The sequence below is a fragment of the Lissotriton vulgaris genome, chromosome 2_1, assembly GCF_964263255.1.
Source record: "Lissotriton vulgaris chromosome 2_1, aLisVul1.2, whole genome shotgun sequence".
Classification (NCBI taxonomy): domain Eukaryota; kingdom Metazoa; phylum Chordata; class Amphibia; order Caudata; family Salamandridae; genus Lissotriton; species Lissotriton vulgaris.
In genome coordinates this window covers 870094063-870111214 of record NC_141687.1, presented here as the reverse complement: position 1 = coordinate 870111214, position 17152 = coordinate 870094063, and the positions used below count along the sequence as shown (strand labels likewise).

Here is a 17152-nt window from a genome sequence, read left to right as displayed (position 1 = left end):
CAGTGTGCCTGGTCTCAACACTGATAGGAAGTGTAGTCTTTTTTTCATGGGGATACCTGTTTTTTGACCTACCGGAGGAGACATCACAGTGACTTTAGCTGTAGACCATTACAGCACATTCCTCCACCAGTCGCTAATGGAGGGGGCACGTGTTGCCTTCCAGGCTATACATCGCTGTACGTCGCTTCGTCAGCAGAAAGGCCAAGTCTATCAAAGAGCAGACATGTCTCAACAGCTTCGGCCTCACCATCATCCCCAGTAAGCAAGCCTCAGGCTCCTCCACAACAACCCAATCTTGTTCACGTGCTCCACACAAGCAGACTAGTGTTTATCACTGAATTCCACCCCTTGCCACTGCTCCCACCAATCCTTCAACACCCACATGTGCAATCCCACTGCATGCAACAGGGCCACATTGAAGCAAGTGGCTAACCAACGTCAGTTTTTAAAGTTAACATAACTGCAGCCTATTTTGCCCTGAATCCTTCAACTTTATTTTCTTTGAGAAAAAAAAAAATACAAAAAATGTTTTGTGAATGAGGGATTTTTTGGGGGTAGAGGGGGGCATCTATTTTCTAGTGACTTTAAAATTTTTTATTATTGTTTTGGCTTCTTAAACGTAAATTAGTGGAATTGGTAAATATAGCCTATTTTATAGGCTGAAAAGATTTGGCCTTCCAGAGGTAGGCAAGGCAAAAATGGAACATAAAAGATATATTTGAAGAAGTGCTCTGGTATCCCACACATGAAGCAGGACTATTCAGTACTGAGGATACTCAATGGAGATCTCCTGAAAAACAAAATCAGCTATCCTGAGCACACAAAATCTATGGACAAATAACGCACAGCAAACTACAAAATATAGCTATGCAAAAAATGTCTCAAAGTCCTGCACATGGACAGACTGTGCTCCCCCATAAGATGGTTTGTTTCAAACTACTACTAGACTTTCCAGGGTGTAGCTTACCACTGACACCAGTAAAAAGGTTACTGTGAACCATTTGTTCACGACTGGGTAACAGCTCAGGCCCCACTACCTATATACGAAACATCAAAAGTTAAACAAAAAGTCAACTAAGACAAAACTGGTCACCTGACTGGGTAATACATTCTAAAAGTCTAGCCTTCATGTGTGTGCTTTACAGAATGTATTTCAGCATGGCATTTGACAGTGCATAGTGGAGCGATTAGGTAGAATTTAAAGACATTAGGATTTCAACTACTCTGCTCAGGGCGGTGTACTTTGAAACACACGTGGAATTTTAGGAGGGGAACAGCTCTTGGCTGTTAAAAAAATAGGGCTTTAAACAGGGATGGGTGTTGCCATACTTGCTTATTTTTCTGTACATAGTCAATACTGGAGCAGCTCTAGCCTCTCTAGCCATATTAAGTACATAGTCCCATACAGATTATGCTGTACGTGGACGATACTCATGCACAGAAAGGGCTTCATGTCAATAAACTTCTTACAGGCACACAGCTCACAGAGCAGTCTTCATATTAATTTATCAAAAATGTAGGTAATAATGTCTGTAGGGAAAAAGTGCCAGTGTTGCTGAATGGTGGGAATAAAGCTCAGGTGGTGCCATCCTTTAATTATCTAGTAATTTAGACTAAAAACAAAACATCACCTAAATCACATTTTATTAATAGTAAATGAAAGGTCTGTACTATTATTATGTATGCCTTTTATCTTTTATATGTAAATATAAGAAATCTAAATGAGGAGTCCCTTTTCAAGTAGTGTAATAGCACAGGAGCAGCCCAATATTTAACCAAGATCCAGGGACAGATACATGTAACAACAACAGTGGTTACTGGCGGAAGCAACAATATTTTCATATTTCAAACAAAAACCTAGACCAAAAAAAGGCAAATGTTGTAAAACATGTAAAACTGATTAAAGCACAAATGTATCAACACGAAAATAAACAAGTGCTCCGTGCTCCAAGGATCACACAACGTACAATGCCAGAACCAGTACAGGAGTGTGCAGATTGAAGCAATGGAACAATGCAATGGTATTATATAAGGTAAAACTTCAAGTTCAGCCCTATGGTGAGAAATAAAACTGTGTTTAGACAGATATTAAATCAATCGTCAAACTTCTTATCGACTGTATTGAGGAGTTTGCAACAAAAAAAAAAAAAAGGCATGCCTGGTCGGTCATTAATTTGTTTAATAAATTGTAACCACAACCATATCTTATTTCCTATTTAAAACCCTTTTTTAAGGGATACACTTCTTTTGTTATGAGTCGTTCGATATTCCACAAAGGATGGAACTCCAAATGGGTACAAAATTGGTCAACAAATAGTTGTAGACTATGTGGCTTTTATAATGAATCATTATTGCACATTGTATGCATTTGCCACCGATTGTCAATATTTGGGTGGTCCAGTCTGGGGAGTACAGGACCCAAGCCTTCCCTGTTTTCACTGTCAAGAGGGGAAAGCACTGTTAAAATCTATCCTCAATGAAAACAGAGTGAGAACATGTCACCAAGCAATTATAACTAGCCTTTCTGGGAATTCAGCCATTTTAACAACTCAATGTGTAAAGTTAATCCTCATAGTAGAAACCAAGATCCATTAGGGGTGCCCTTCAGATATAAAGTGTAGTCTGTAATGACCAGTAATCTGTTTTCACTTATTTTATTTTTCCAACGGTGCTGTGCAACCTGAGCATGGTGAGATTGTTAATTGTAATCCCTTAAAAATCAATGTTGAAGATGTTATGATAGCTCAGGAATGGAAACTTCATATGATTGTATTACATTATAGTACCCTGTAATAACTTTCATGATTAACTATTTGTTCTACGTGGTGTATTTTGACTTGTGACAATTTTAATTCCATTTTAATTTTACACAATAATATAGAAAGACGATTCAAGAAAAAATGGTACTTCTTGAAGAAAATGCACAATGACACTTTAACACAGGAAATTTATAAATTAATGATAGTTTTATGGAAGATTTTTACTAGTACATAAATAAGCGTGGTCTTAATAAAGAAAGAAATATGATTTGTAAATTGTAGAATGAAATGCCATTCTAGTAATGGACTGTTGTGACACCAATGATTTGGCACGTTATGTTATCCCCAAATTACCATAACACTATTAATACACAGTCCTGCATTTGATGAATGAAGAAAATACAATTGCTCGATGTATTTATAATTCTATTTTTTTTAACCAAATTCAATGTATTTTATATATTCTTTGTTTGTGATGATTTTTATTAATTGACAAACATTTATTAACTTCAAAAAAATAGTAAGAGGAAAACAGTGCAACAATTCAATGTCCCAATTGCTAAGGCTGTCAACAGTGTTTCAATCCCAAACTATTTAAGGGCCATCATCAGGACTAGGAGACAAATTAAAGCGATGCTAGAACAAGAAATTTATCAAAGCAGCAAATGAATAAGTGGCAGAGAAAACAATATCACCGTAAAGTTGGAGGCGGATGTCCAGGTTCAAGTCAAGGAAAACGTGTTGCTTTCCATAACAGATAAAGCAGGGTCTCCTGAATGATCGGTTCACCACATACATTCACAAAGGATCAAGATCTGCTTTACAGACCAGGTATTACTTCTCAGAATAAATCACCTAACCTCAAGCAATTCTCCCCTTGGTTGCAGTCCTTAAGGCTATAAAGACATGGGTAAGGAGATATCACACAGAAATGTTAATGCTAGATTTCAGAAACCAGACAGTTGCGTTGCCAGATTTGTCAAAATTAGGTTGGGAGCTGACACTGAAAGCTCAAAAATATATTTTGAGAAAACCAACTTCAGGTCAAGTGCTGAAATAGTAAAACTTTGTGATAAGGTGATAAAAAAGACTTTAATACCAACAGTATTTTTTGTAATTGATTTTGGTATATAATTTGTGTTAATAGGGTATCCTTTTAATGAATGTGTTTAACTGCACTGACACTGAAGTAACAAGGTATAGCCTATAAATCCTCCAGTGTTTGCATTTTAGTTTTCTGTGTGAAGTTCTTTAACACAAGTGAACTGATCAATAAGCTTAAAGGGCTCTCTAAAGTTTGTGAGTTTCAGAAGGTTATTTTTCCAGAAAATCCACCATACCTACCCAAAGATGGAGGAGGGGCCAGGAATAACAAGTTCTGGATTACTGCCAAGATATTACAAACAGCAAACAAGAATAAGATAATTGAAGGACAGGTGCCACCAGTAGGAATCTCCAGCAATGATAGAGAAGCGGATCATATACGGACAGGGATTAAATCAACAAAAACGAGCAATGTCAGGGTTAATGATGGAAACAACCTGCAGGAAGCCATTCACATCAAAAGAAGGCAGAATTAGCAACCAAGGTTAACCTTCACAACCGTTTTTGAGACCGGCAAACAGGTTAATGAGACACAAATATTGTCTGGAACCCCAATTTCTACTAGATGTCAGGATTATTGGAGTACATACTAAAGGAACATTACCATTCCCTATCACCAAAAGATAAAAACTTACATCATTAACTGCCACCTGTGAACTCTTGGCAATTTCCTCAAAGGTCAGCTGACGGTGGTTTGCGGGCCGGGTAAATGTCATCTACAGAACGGCAAGACATGGAGAATCAAGTCAAATTACATCACTCCCCCCACCTTAACCACAATGAATATCAAATGAAAGAATGTGGTCAGAAAATACTAAAACTAAGTGCGACACAGGCAGCACATGACACAGGGAATACACGTACAACTGCACCAAGGACTGAACTTCTATCCTTAAGGGCTCATCTCTTGCAGTAAACTCATGTAAATCTAAGGTTCTCCATTCGTGAGATTCTGGCATTATACTCCTGATATTCATAGACTCTTGATTGTTTGCTCTCTTTTTATCTTTCCCACCCCTCACAGGTAAAGAATCCTTTCTCCTCATGACATAGGCTTTTGTGCCCACACCTAATGGCTCCAGCCTACAACCTTCTCAGTCCAGCCTCTTAACATTATTTTCCATTCATTCATTTTAGCTAAACAATTCTGATCGACCCCCCACATGAGGCTCACCTCCATCAAACACAGAAGCTGAATCTTTTTCAGAAGTAGACTTTCGTTTGCGGCAAGGTCCGGCTGTAATATAAAATATAAAATACTCCGTAAATAAATGCACTACATTTAGGATGCAAGTTAAATTTAGAAAGACAAACTTGGGTCTAAAACTAGCGAACTGTAATTGATGGTGACTGACTACACGTGGACAGGGATGCACTTTAGGCTCTGGCAGTAAAAACAGGTGAAAGCAGGTCATGTACCAAAGCCACAGAGTCAGACCGAGGCAAAGCAATGGCCAATAGCGGTCTTGCTGGTAACAGTGCACACCAGGGAGCTCAGCAAGGGTGTAGGAGAAGCAGCACATGAGAGAAAACGTGTGGAAGCCAGTCCAAAAAACAAGCACTGTCTCAGCACAACAGTGACTTGCATCCCATTCAGATCATCAAGGATACATTACACTTCACTCACCATATTGAGTCCCAAATGCTTAGTTCTCCAGCCCACTTGAGACATAACCCATGGACATTTGATCTCAAGCGTCATGATCTTGGGATGTGCCTTATCCTGTACCACTGATGTACTAGTTGGACATCAACAGCTGCAACTTACTAATAAGATTTGTAGGCACCTTCATCAGGCTTTTTGTCACATTGCACCTAATCATACTTATCATATGAGCAATTCTCATGAGGTTGACAACATCTCCCATGACTCATTAAAACTTATATCCCCATAATATCCATCTTCCCCATTGCTGATGCTTAGGTGCTCAACACCTTTATGTTGCTCTTCTTCACTGTCCTCCGGACACTTGACATGGGATTGAGTCATGCTCCAAACGGGGAAATTGCATCCTTGGCATCTCAAGCTCTGAAGACAATGACAGTTTGAACTTTCAAATCCCATGTCAAACAGCATACTGACGATATCTCATTGTACACTAAAAATGCGTTCATTGCAAGAACTAGAGGCAAAACAGCTTCAGGTGTCCTGATCTTTCAAAAATCAAATCCAGATCACAAACAGAATCGAGGTGATGGTGAAAAGTGCTCTTCAACATGTCAAACGGATTGTACTTACAGTCCCATCAAGCTCACTTTGTAATAACAACCGACACATGACTAAATGATTGGGGATCTCATTAACGGGATCTAGCTGGCAAAAGTCATTAAACAAAGAAGCAAATGCAGCTAAACATAAACATCCTGAAGCTTAAGGTGGTCAGAAGTGGCCAAAGAGAGCCTGTTCGTTAAGTGTGATTATCTTTCCACTTCTGATATTCAGTAGAAAACAGACCATTATCTTTAAATAACTCTCACCCACCGGGGTTTCCTCTTGGTGTCATGCTTCATCATTGGGTTCTTTCACTTCTGCTGCGGAACGGGACGTGCTACAACCAATGGGTTATGTGGGAGCACTTTCATCATATATTATAAAGGATGGAGAGACAAATAGGAGTTGGGGGGTGGGGGGATAATTTAAAAATACCTAGCTTTGTAGGAAAACAATTTTAAACTTGCCTCTAACCGGTATGAGGAAAAAGGGGGGAATCACTTGAAAATCATGCAATTAAATACATGAATTTCTGTGGTCTATATGTTTCAAGCCCTACCCCAATGGTTTTCTTCAGGACCAAGGAATGATCCCCGAATGAAACTCAAATACGAGTGCACTCTGATTTAGATCAGTGGATAAAAAATAAAAAATATTTACAGTAATAATTTGGCAAAACTAAGGCCTCATGAGCTCAAACAAGGGGGAATGGACGCCTTTAGTCAAACACACGGAATGGGAAGAACCCAATGATGAAGTATCCCACCAAGGAGAAACCCTGGTGGGTGAGGGTTATTTCAAGAAAAATATCTGTTTTCTACTTAACATCAGAAGTGGAAAGATAGTCTCATTTGATGAACAGGCTCTCTTTGGTTACTACATCACGTATAGGATGCTGAGTCCTCTGTTTTTTTTACCTCTACCTTCCCTTTTTTAGGCCTTCAATCTTTTCTTGCAAGGTTGCGCAACTCTTCAGTACTGATCTGAACAGACAATAACATTAGGTTTGATATATACAAACAAGGGGTGCCAACTGCCCAGCCCTGTCACAGACGTGTTAACATCAATCAAACTGGACCATCAGTAAAATAATTTTACTGACATAGGGGTCGTTTAACTGAAATAAACTATTTATGGGCTGATGCACTCAACACAGTAGCTGGCTTATGTCATTAACAGGAGCTAAACCAAGATCCGGGAACAAGAATATTTCATCAGTGGAGCAGCCAGTGTTGGATTTGTTTGCAGTAGTTCAGAACAAGAAATACTGGTTCTTCGCAAACATTTGGCTGCACCAACACTTGAGAGGGAGATGTGCTTTCAACATCATAGTTGCAGACCTTTGCCTAACCCTTTCTACTGCTTCCACTGGCTCCATGGTTCATTAGAAAAATAACAGGGTACCCGTGCGTATTGCTTTTTGTGGTGTCAGCATGGCCTTGCCAGTATTATTTTACAGATCTTCTCCATCTACCAGAATCCCCCTACATTTGCTTACGCAGGATCTTCCCTCCAAGGATATAGGGCAGTTTTTGCATCACCATCTGGGCTCTATTAAATGGACAGCTGTAAATTCTGAATACATAAAACTTTTGAACCTAGATATCCCTTCCGACTGCCGGGTGAACCGGCATTAGGAGAGCACACTCACTCAAAGAACTTACCAAGGCAAATGAACGAGGTTCTGATGTGAGTGCAGATGCCAATCTTTGCTCCCTATGACTCCGCAGCAGTGTTAGGTTCTTTCTTATCAAGATGCAGAATGAAAGTCATCTACGAAGGTTTATCAAGTGGCCATCTTTAAATTTCCGTGCTCAAACCACTAATTTCTTGAAGGCCTTTTCAATGAGTTTACAAGCATATTGCATCCACCAACAGGATGGGAACTGAATACAGTATCTGCACAACTGATTACACCCCATTTTGAACCCATACATAGAACAGACCTCATATATGTAGGATGGAAGACTGCTCTCACATTGTTCTTAACATCAGCAAGGAGAGTTATTAATATACAAGCATTCTCCATAGAAGAACCATTTTTACAAATTCAGGACAGGATGATGTTTGAGTGCTACATTCCCCCCAAAGATACCAACAGACTTTCACCTAAACGTGGCTGTGTTTTCCTAAATCTTACTTTTAAAATTCTATGACAATGGGGCAATTTTTTCACACATTCAACGATGTTTGAAATTTTACATTGACTGAAATAAGACCTGCAGAAGGATGGACTTATTGTCTATGGCCTTTGGCCTCCTTCAGAAAGGTCAGCTTATTTCCACACAAGATATTTATTAATAGGCATGTAATAGCATGGTAGACAGCCTTGGCTATTTAAGGCTTGTTGTACACTAAAGAAATCCGTGTCGGCTCATTCCACAAAAAATGTGGGTGGAATAGTAAGTAGCCTGTATGCTGGTATTCGTATAGCTAGCATCTGTAGAGTGGCAACAAGGAAGCGCTGCCACCAGTTTGTGAAACAGTGCTTGGACACAGAACCATCTAGAGACTCAGCAGTGGGACATGGTTCCTCGGTCATCAGTTTATCTACGATGAGCTATCTGCTTCCATCATTTTATTACTCCTTGTTCATAATGCAGATGTTGCATGGTGTGGTTTATATTATGCATTTTGGACATAGAAAACAGTTTGCTGTTGTGACTCAAGCATACATATCGATGATAGATCTAATGCTGGAAAAAGTTACCTAGCTGTAATTGTTGTTCTCTGGTGTTGATATCTTTCATAGATTCATACCTGATCCTCTCTTACCCAGTCAGGGACTGTTAAGTTTATCCTTTCACACTAGTGCTTTGAAAATCTGAAGTATGGTGTGTAGGAAGGTGGATATCTGACTATGGTTGCCCCCAACTTTTTGCCTGGTGTTTTGCTGGTTTTTCGACTTAGTTGGCCTGGGGCCCTGCTATTCAGGACCCCAGGCCCACTGCTCTCTCTGTAAAATGGATTCCATGTACCTTAGGTGCATTTACCAATTGGTACTGGGCTACCTTATCAGTCCCTGTACAGTGTACTATAGGTACCCAGGGCATAGGTGTACCCAGGGCCTACCAGGGGCTGAAGCATGTATTATGCCACCCCTGGCTGGCCATCTTAACAGACACAACTGGCTGCACGACAGCTGGGGCAAGGTGGTGTAATCACCCTTTGCTTTAGATATAGTTACCTATATCTAAACCTAAAATGGACACATATATTCCTATCAGTCACTCCTATGGCAGGCCTTATCAATCCTGAAGGCAGAGTGCTTGGAATTATGTGAGATGGTGCTCTGGCATGAGCTGAGCCCGTTTGAAGCTTGCGGAACCAAGTCCTAATAGCTGTGGCGTGATAACGCTATACCATATACTCTTAAGTGCATTATAATCCTCGCGGTTAAATGCTAACTCTGGTATAACATTATCAAAACATGTCGAGTAAGGTGTCATACGAATTGGAATACTACCCCCTCGCCAATTCTGGCGATGGGGGTAGCATTCCACCCTTCTAGAGGGACACAACATGTATGTAACTGTGAACCCCGGTTAAAGTTAACTCGAGCCTCAGCATCACAAAATGGATGCTGCCACCACAGACACAAGTCTGACCTCCTGCTGCTGGGAGTCCTTCCAGCGAGGGAGGCTTGGACAAAGGGTGTCCTGCCTTGGGAGGTGCTAGCACCACCCCAGACAGGATTTTGTGTATTAGGTAGGACAGGGCTGAAAGGAATGAGACATGCCTGGGGCACACAAGGTGTCCCTGTGCATACACCGGTCTAAACCAGTTCCTGGGGCACTCCAACCCCAGAGCTGGCGCAAGACCGGACAAAGGAAAGGAGGTGTAACCACCCCCCTTCCTGGTTCCACCCAGAGGAGGGACCTAGTCGTAGTACAGCCCCCTTTAGCTGGATAAAGGTAGGAGCTGGTCCCATTCCAAATTAGATTATCCTGAACAACTTTACAAGAAGAAACTCTGGACTTCGACGCTCTGCTCCACAGAAGACTGAAGAAATCTCCCTTGTGGGCAAGGAGTGTCCACCCTGCAACTGCAGGCACCATCAAGCGTCCAGCGGCTTCACTTTGTCGTCTTCCCTCGAGGATCCAGACTTCAGAGCCCGACGACACCCGGATTCCCAGACCTCTCCGACCTCTACCTACATCTGCAGCACAGCTGAGATCCGTGGGTGCGACGAGACACGTGGGACCGCCCATCTTGAATGAAGCAGCACTTCGCTCCAGCACGACTTCAGAGGCATCCTCGTCCAAGTGCTATGGGGACTGAGAAGCCCCGACCCGAGCAGCTCCTGCACCGAAGACCAGCCCTCCAGCATCCACGAGATCTGCGTGGGGCCCTTCTGCCTGGTTGCTGCTCGACGCGTTGTCTGGTCACTTGCCGGCTGGCTGGTGACATCCTTGACAACGAACACCGACAACTTCACTGCTGGTCTGGTTGCTCCAGACTGGCCCTTGCTCCCTTCCAAAAGAGGAGCACCCCGGACCCTCCTGGTCCACTCCAGACGCCGTTTCCACTCACTGCGTGGGTTGCCTTTGCCAAGGCCTGTTGAACCCGAATCTGGAGACGACACCGCTGACAGCGAGAGCCTGCGTGGGACAGCTCGTGCCTCCATCCTGGTCGTCGAAGACACCACCTGGTCCACGTGGCTGCAGAGACAAGCGTCCACCTTCACCTGATCGCGACGACGACACCTGGTTCCACTCCAGTCACTGGCTAGTGACTTTGAACATTGTCCCCTCTGCTTTCAGGTTCTTCTCTTCACTGATCCCCCCCTTGGATCACACCGGACATCTTCCTCCTGGTCGCCTGCAGCATCTTTCTTCAAGGCTCCATAGACTTCGACGCGGATACCCGACACACTTTGACACCTATGCTCCCTCTCTGGACCATGGTATTACTGATGGTTGCATGAGGCAGTATGCTGTGGGTCTATCGGCTGCTTGACTGGCAACGAGAGTCAAATACCTATGGTAGCAGCAGGATACAACTGCAGCTCCAGCGAGGCATTTATATAGCGTTAAGAAATCTGAGAGGGCTTGTACGGGACCTGTACACCATTTGGACGCCCGGTACAATGGCGCAACGTGGAAGACAAGAGAAAGAGACTTTTGCCGGCCCCTGTCAGCGCAACTAAGGAACGGGCACAGAGGGACGGGATGGGCGCAGGAACTAACCCAGGAGCGATCCTGAAGACATTAAAGCCCACATCAGCTAAGCGTCCAACCCTGACAGTTCCTGTGCCTTCCAAAGCACAGCAGCGAAAGCTGGACGAAGAGAAAAAGCTGACCGAGGACGTGGCAGCCCGCAGTGAGCAGATTCAAAACTCGCGCGGGGGCAACAAAGACACCGTGGACCCCAGTAGAAACTTGCTGTCAGGGAAAAAAGATGGGAGAGATCCTACCTTCAGGCAGCCCACCCTGACGGAGGTATTCGAAGCAAAGGTGACGGTAACGGCAACTGGAAAATCCCCGGCGGAGCACCCTTCTCACCAGGACGAAACTAAGGAAGGCGCCGTCCTCGAGGACGCAAGTGAGGTTGCTAAGCAACAGGCTTCAGTGTCAGAGCATACGCGGCGCGCTGGGGTGCTCAATGCAGCTGTTCTGGAGCAGGAGAGACCGAGAGGAAGCCTCGAGCAAACGGTGAGAGAGGATGTCAGTGTGGGGGCCACAGAGGGAACTGAAAGACATAATGTACAAATGTTGAATGCGTTGTCACAACTAGAAAATGAAATGAGAGAGGAGAATGCACAGCGGCAGGGAGCAAAGTGGGGGAGTCTGGCAAGTCTGGCAAGTACCGGGTCACTGAAGGAACACACGGAGCTTGAGGGAGACAGATTTTACTCTGTCAAAGAGGTTCTGAAACCACGGCAAGTAGTGGGGAAGACAAAGCTACAACAGATGCAAGCTCTGAATCAGAGGACAGTGGCTCTAACGGGAAAAGCACACAGAAAAGGTGCAAGTCAGCAGCAAGACGAGGGGGGGGATCCCCTTCTAGCACCCACAAAAAACTACAATGGGATTATTCGGCCACTTCTAGCCTGTATCAGGAGGATGCATCAAAAGAAGAGGCAGCAGGTGGTAGTGATAAGGGCTCTCCTCAGCGTATAACACTGGACATGATGTTCACCACGTTAAAGCAAATGCAGGCAGAGGCCAGAGCTGAGAGCCGGAGAGCTAGGCATGATACCAAGAAAATTCAAGCTGCAATCAGGAAAGTTAATAAGAAATATGAAGAAGTTGAGGTGAGAGTGGTAGAGGTGGAAGTAAGAACTGGCAGGTTGGAGGACGAAGTTACAGACTGGCAAGCATTCAAATTGGAGCAAACTAAGGCTATGGAAGATATGAGTTGGAAAATTGAAGATTTTGAAAATCGCCAGAGGCGTAACAATGCGAGACTGCTTGGAATAGAGGAAGGATTGGAAGGGCAGGATCCAAGAGGATTTGTTATCAAACTATTAAAAGGGGCCTTTCCAGATGTACATTGGCAGTGGGAGCTGGAAGTGCAGAGCGCGCACAGGTTTCCATTGACAAGGAAAAAAAGGCAGGAAGGAGACTCTGCTACTCTTCCAAGAGCCATGTTGGTGTTTTTTGGAAGCTTCCTGGCTAGACAAGAAATAATAGAGAAAGCAAGGCCAGACTCAAAGAGAACATTCGAGGGGGTGACTTTTTTTTCTAGACCAGATTTCTGCCACGCGACCGTGGAGAGGCGGTGGCGGCTCAGACAGTTAATTGCGGCTTTTCAGCGTCAAGGGGCAGAGGCATATCTAATGTTTCCGGCCAAGCTTAAGGTTATTATGGGCGGACATACCAGGATGTTCTTCTCCGAAATAAAGGCGGGGGAATTCCTAACTGAATTGACAGAGCAGCACAGGGGGAGAAGCAATAACGTGTGATAATGATCAATCACCAAGGGTTACTTGCTGATCAGGTTTTTGTATTATGCAGCTAGATAGTAATCAGAGGTTATGTAGGGAAGGAGAGGGAGGCGGCACTACAGCACGTAGCGGTCACATATAGGTCATGGCCTGACCTATTTTCCAGTGGACAGGGGGGGGGTGGGCTTACAACGGGAGGGGGGGGGGAAGGTGGGGGGGCGTGGGGAGGGGGGGGGAAGCGAAAGGGTGATGGTGGTGGATGCAAAGGACTTACGGAACAAGAATTCAAAACACACATAGTAGAGGATAGATGGCTAAATAGACACAGAAAAAGGAATAGAAAAAGAGCTAAATGGGCGACCAGTAGGGAAAAGGCCAACAAGAACATATAGCGGTATGGATAGCTTCATTGAACATATGCGGTCTCAATAATAGTGTGAAGAGGCAGAAGGTAGCCGCCATGATAACAGTGTGGAGAGTGGACGTAATATGTTTACAGGAAACGCATGTTGCGAGAAAGGATAAGTTTATGTTAGATCAGATGGGGTTGGAGCTGCTTGCCTATACAGGACAAGAAACCAGAACTAAAGGGGAGGCCATACCAGCTAAAAAAGGTGCTGTTAAACTTAAAAGGAAGAAAGAGGACCAAGATGGGAGGTGGATATTGATGGAAGGGGAGACAGCTGCTGGGAGCTTCACGATTGCTTCTGTGTATGGCTATACAGACGATGAACCTGGATTGCTGGAATTTCTTGATTTAGAGCTGCTGCTTTGGCCAGAGCCTGTAATATGCTGCGGGGATTTTAATATTAACGGTCTGGATGGCTTGGGTGTAAGGGGTGGGGCCGGGGGAGGTTATAGTGGACGGAAGAGGAAGACTCAAAGCACTACAGAATTTAATTCGACATAATGCTCTGGTGGATGTGTGGGCGGAGTATAATTTAGTAGGGACAGGGAGCACTTTTTACTCAGCACCCCATAGGATGGTTGCCAGGCTGGACTACTTTTTCACTTCGAGCTCTCTGGTTGGCAGGGTCCAAATAGAACGCTTCCCGAGGATAGTATCGGATCACAATCCGTTGGTGCTAAGTATCCCAATGTTTAATAGAGGGGAAAGGGTAAAGAGCACATGGACATTTGAGCAGGGTCTCTTGAAGGAAGAGGATTATGTTACTCGGATGGAGGAATGGATAACGCAGTTCTGGGATGTCAATAGGGACTCAGCCCCAGCACATATGGTGTGGGATGCGTAGAAGGCAGGAGTTAGGGGGGAGACCTTGAGTTATACGCTACAGAGGAGTAAAAAGGAAAAAACTAGGATGGAAGAGAGGGGGAGGAAGTTGGGAAAGCTGGAAGATGATTTAATTGCAGCCATAAGTAGCCAAGACCCTATAGAGCTGATTTTGCTGGAAATAGAGCTAAATAAAGCAGAAGCAGGCGAAAGCCTGGCACGGAAGGCAGCAGGGAATTTTTTTGCAAAAAAAGAAAAGTGTTATGAATACAATGAAAGGGTAGGTCACTTGCTGGCAATCCGGACTAGGCAAATGATAGCAGCAGGGGAAATAAAAGATTCAAAATGAGATAGGAAATATAGTAAACAAGGTGGAAGAGGTGCAAGAAGTTTTTAGGAGATTCTATGAAAAACTATATGAACAGAACCTAACAAATATAGAGGTAGGAATTACGGAATATCTGTCACAAATACCACACGTAGGGCTATCTATGGAGGATAAAGGAAAGTTGGATAGCCCTTTAACTATCCAAGAAGTAAGAGAAGCGGTATTTAATCTCCCATCAGGGAAAGCAACAGGGCCCGACCAAATTCCTGCAGAGTTTTATAAAAACATTTTGGGAGGTAATAGGGGAGGACATGTGGGCTAGTTTTAGACAGGCACAGGGAGGCAGGTCAATACCACACTCCTGGACAGGGGCGGACATAATAGTGCTCTTAAAAAAGGATAAATCACCAGTAGAGCCAGGGTCATACAGGCCAATAACACTTCTGAATGCGGACGCAAAAATGTATTCGAAATCACTGGCATACAGGTTAAGTAAGGTCATTGAGGGTTTAGTAACTACATCACAGCACGGATTTATTCCAGGGAAAGGGACCGCCCAGCATACAAGGCAAATGATTACCATCCTGGATGCCGCAGAGGTTGCAGGAGACCCTGTCACGGCTATTTTTCTGGATGCAGAGAAGGCTTTCAACAGGGTCTCCTGGGACTATTTGTGGAAGGTCCTGGAGTGGTCCGGAATAGGCATGGGGTATATAAAAGCAATTCAGGCCCTATACAAACAGCCGACAGCAAGAATAAGAATGAATACATCTTATACAAAGGAAGTACAGATAAAACGAGGGACCAGGCAGGGCTGCCCAGCTTCGCCTCTATTGTTTGCTTTATACCTGGACCCGCTGTTAAAGAGACTTGTGAGTAATCATAATATCCCCCCTGTCAGGTTGCATAATGAGGACTACAAACTATTTGCTTATGCGAACGACGTGGCCATTATAACTCCGGAGCCAGGGAGAGCAATAGATGAAATAGAGCAAGAGGCCAGGAATTTTGGTTTAATATCAGGATACCTTATAAATAAAGGGAAGACCCAGATAGTGCAGAATAGGTTTACATCTTATCAGGATGCCAGGGTAGTATCTGAAGCGACATACTTGGGAATCAGAGTGACAGCGGACCTAGAGAATCTGGTAGGGATAAACATGGAACCACTGTTAGGGAAAGTAAAAAGAAATACTGAAAGGATTAATAATTTACACCCGACCTTAATGGGGCGAATCAATGTCATCAAAATGGTCACATTCCCCAAATTTCTGTACTTATTCAGAGCTATACCTCTCTTCTTCGACTGCGTGTGGTTTAACAAATTAAAAAAAATACTAAATAGACTGACATGGGCGCAGGGAAAAACAAGGAGAGCCTATCGCTTCATGACACTTCCCAGGGACAAGGGGGCTGGGGGGCACCCGACTTTAGATTTTATTACAGGGCGGCTGCACTGCAATACTCACAAGGGTTGATTGGGGGGGTAGAGCTGGGTCAGGAGCTGACAGATCTGGTTTTGTGCATGTTTATAAAGCTTTGGTGGGCAGAGAGGCGGAGAATGCACTATTAAATACAGTAGATTATACCTACTTCAAGCACACTAGGTTCAAGACCCTAAGAGCAATATTTAAAATCTGGAAGGTCGTTACAAAAAAATTGGGAATAGGCAGATACAATAGATATATGAGATTGTACACAAATCACTCACTTACAGGAGAGATTTTTAGGGATGCAGTCATGAAAGAATGGGATAGGAAGGGAATCCGGAAACTAGGGGACTTAATGGATTTGGATGGAGTATTTCTACAATTCCAGGAGGTTCTAAGTAAATTTGAGATACCAAGAAGTAACTTTAAGTATTTGCAAGTAAGGAGCTATTTTTATAACAAACAGGGTGGCCAACTAGGGTTTAGCCACATTAGGCTATTGGATTATATAGAACGAGGTAATCATTGTAAAACCAGACAGATATATGCAGAACTCTGTGCACTAAAAGGGGATGACAGGGGTAAATATGCCAATAAATGGGTAGAAAAAGTGGGCTCGTGTCCAGATGGCCTACAGGCTTCTTTAAACTTAGGCCGGTCAGTGCTGTGCTCGGCGACACTACAAGCGCAGCATTATAAAACAGTATACTTATTATACCACACCCCGCTAGAATGGAACAGTGGGGAGGGACTACCGGAACAACCTGCCCGCGCTGCAACTCGGATAATGCTGATGTTGTACATATGTTTGCGCAATGCCCGCAATTGCATACATTAAAATTGGCAATAGAGGAATTCTTGGAGGATTCCCTTGGGATTAAGACCAAAATGACGGACGAACTAATAATGTTAGGGGTAATTACCAGAGCAGAAGGCCTCCCCACAGAATTTTTATTCATGGTAATGGCAGTATATAGGATTGGCATCGCAAGAACATGGCTTGATAGAACAACTCCTACATTTCAGATATGGATGGCAAGGCTACTATCGACGTATAATATGGAGAAAGCTATATATAACAGGAAGGGTGGAAGGGCAAGAGCATTGGGCGAAAGGATTTGGATGCCCATTGAACAATGGAAGAACAGGGTGGGCCAGGGGTGAGCAATCCTTCACTGAAAAGGGGAGGGTAGTATATA

General features: G+C 43.6%; 1 protein-coding gene across 1 annotated transcript in view; it reads right to left on the bottom strand.

Moving 5' to 3' along the window:
* The window catches only part of PSMD13 (proteasome 26S subunit, non-ATPase 13), a 108207-nt gene that overhangs the window by 25458 nt on the left and 65597 nt on the right, over positions 1–17152 (bottom strand). Inside the window, exons 10-11 of the mRNA XM_086956384.1 lie at positions 5038–5100; positions 4499–4579 (exon numbers count right to left, since the gene is read on the bottom strand). Coding sequence (XP_086812510.1) covers positions 4499–4579; positions 5038–5100 — 144 coding nt within the window. The remainder of the gene's footprint in view (positions 1–4498; positions 4580–5037; positions 5101–17152) is intronic.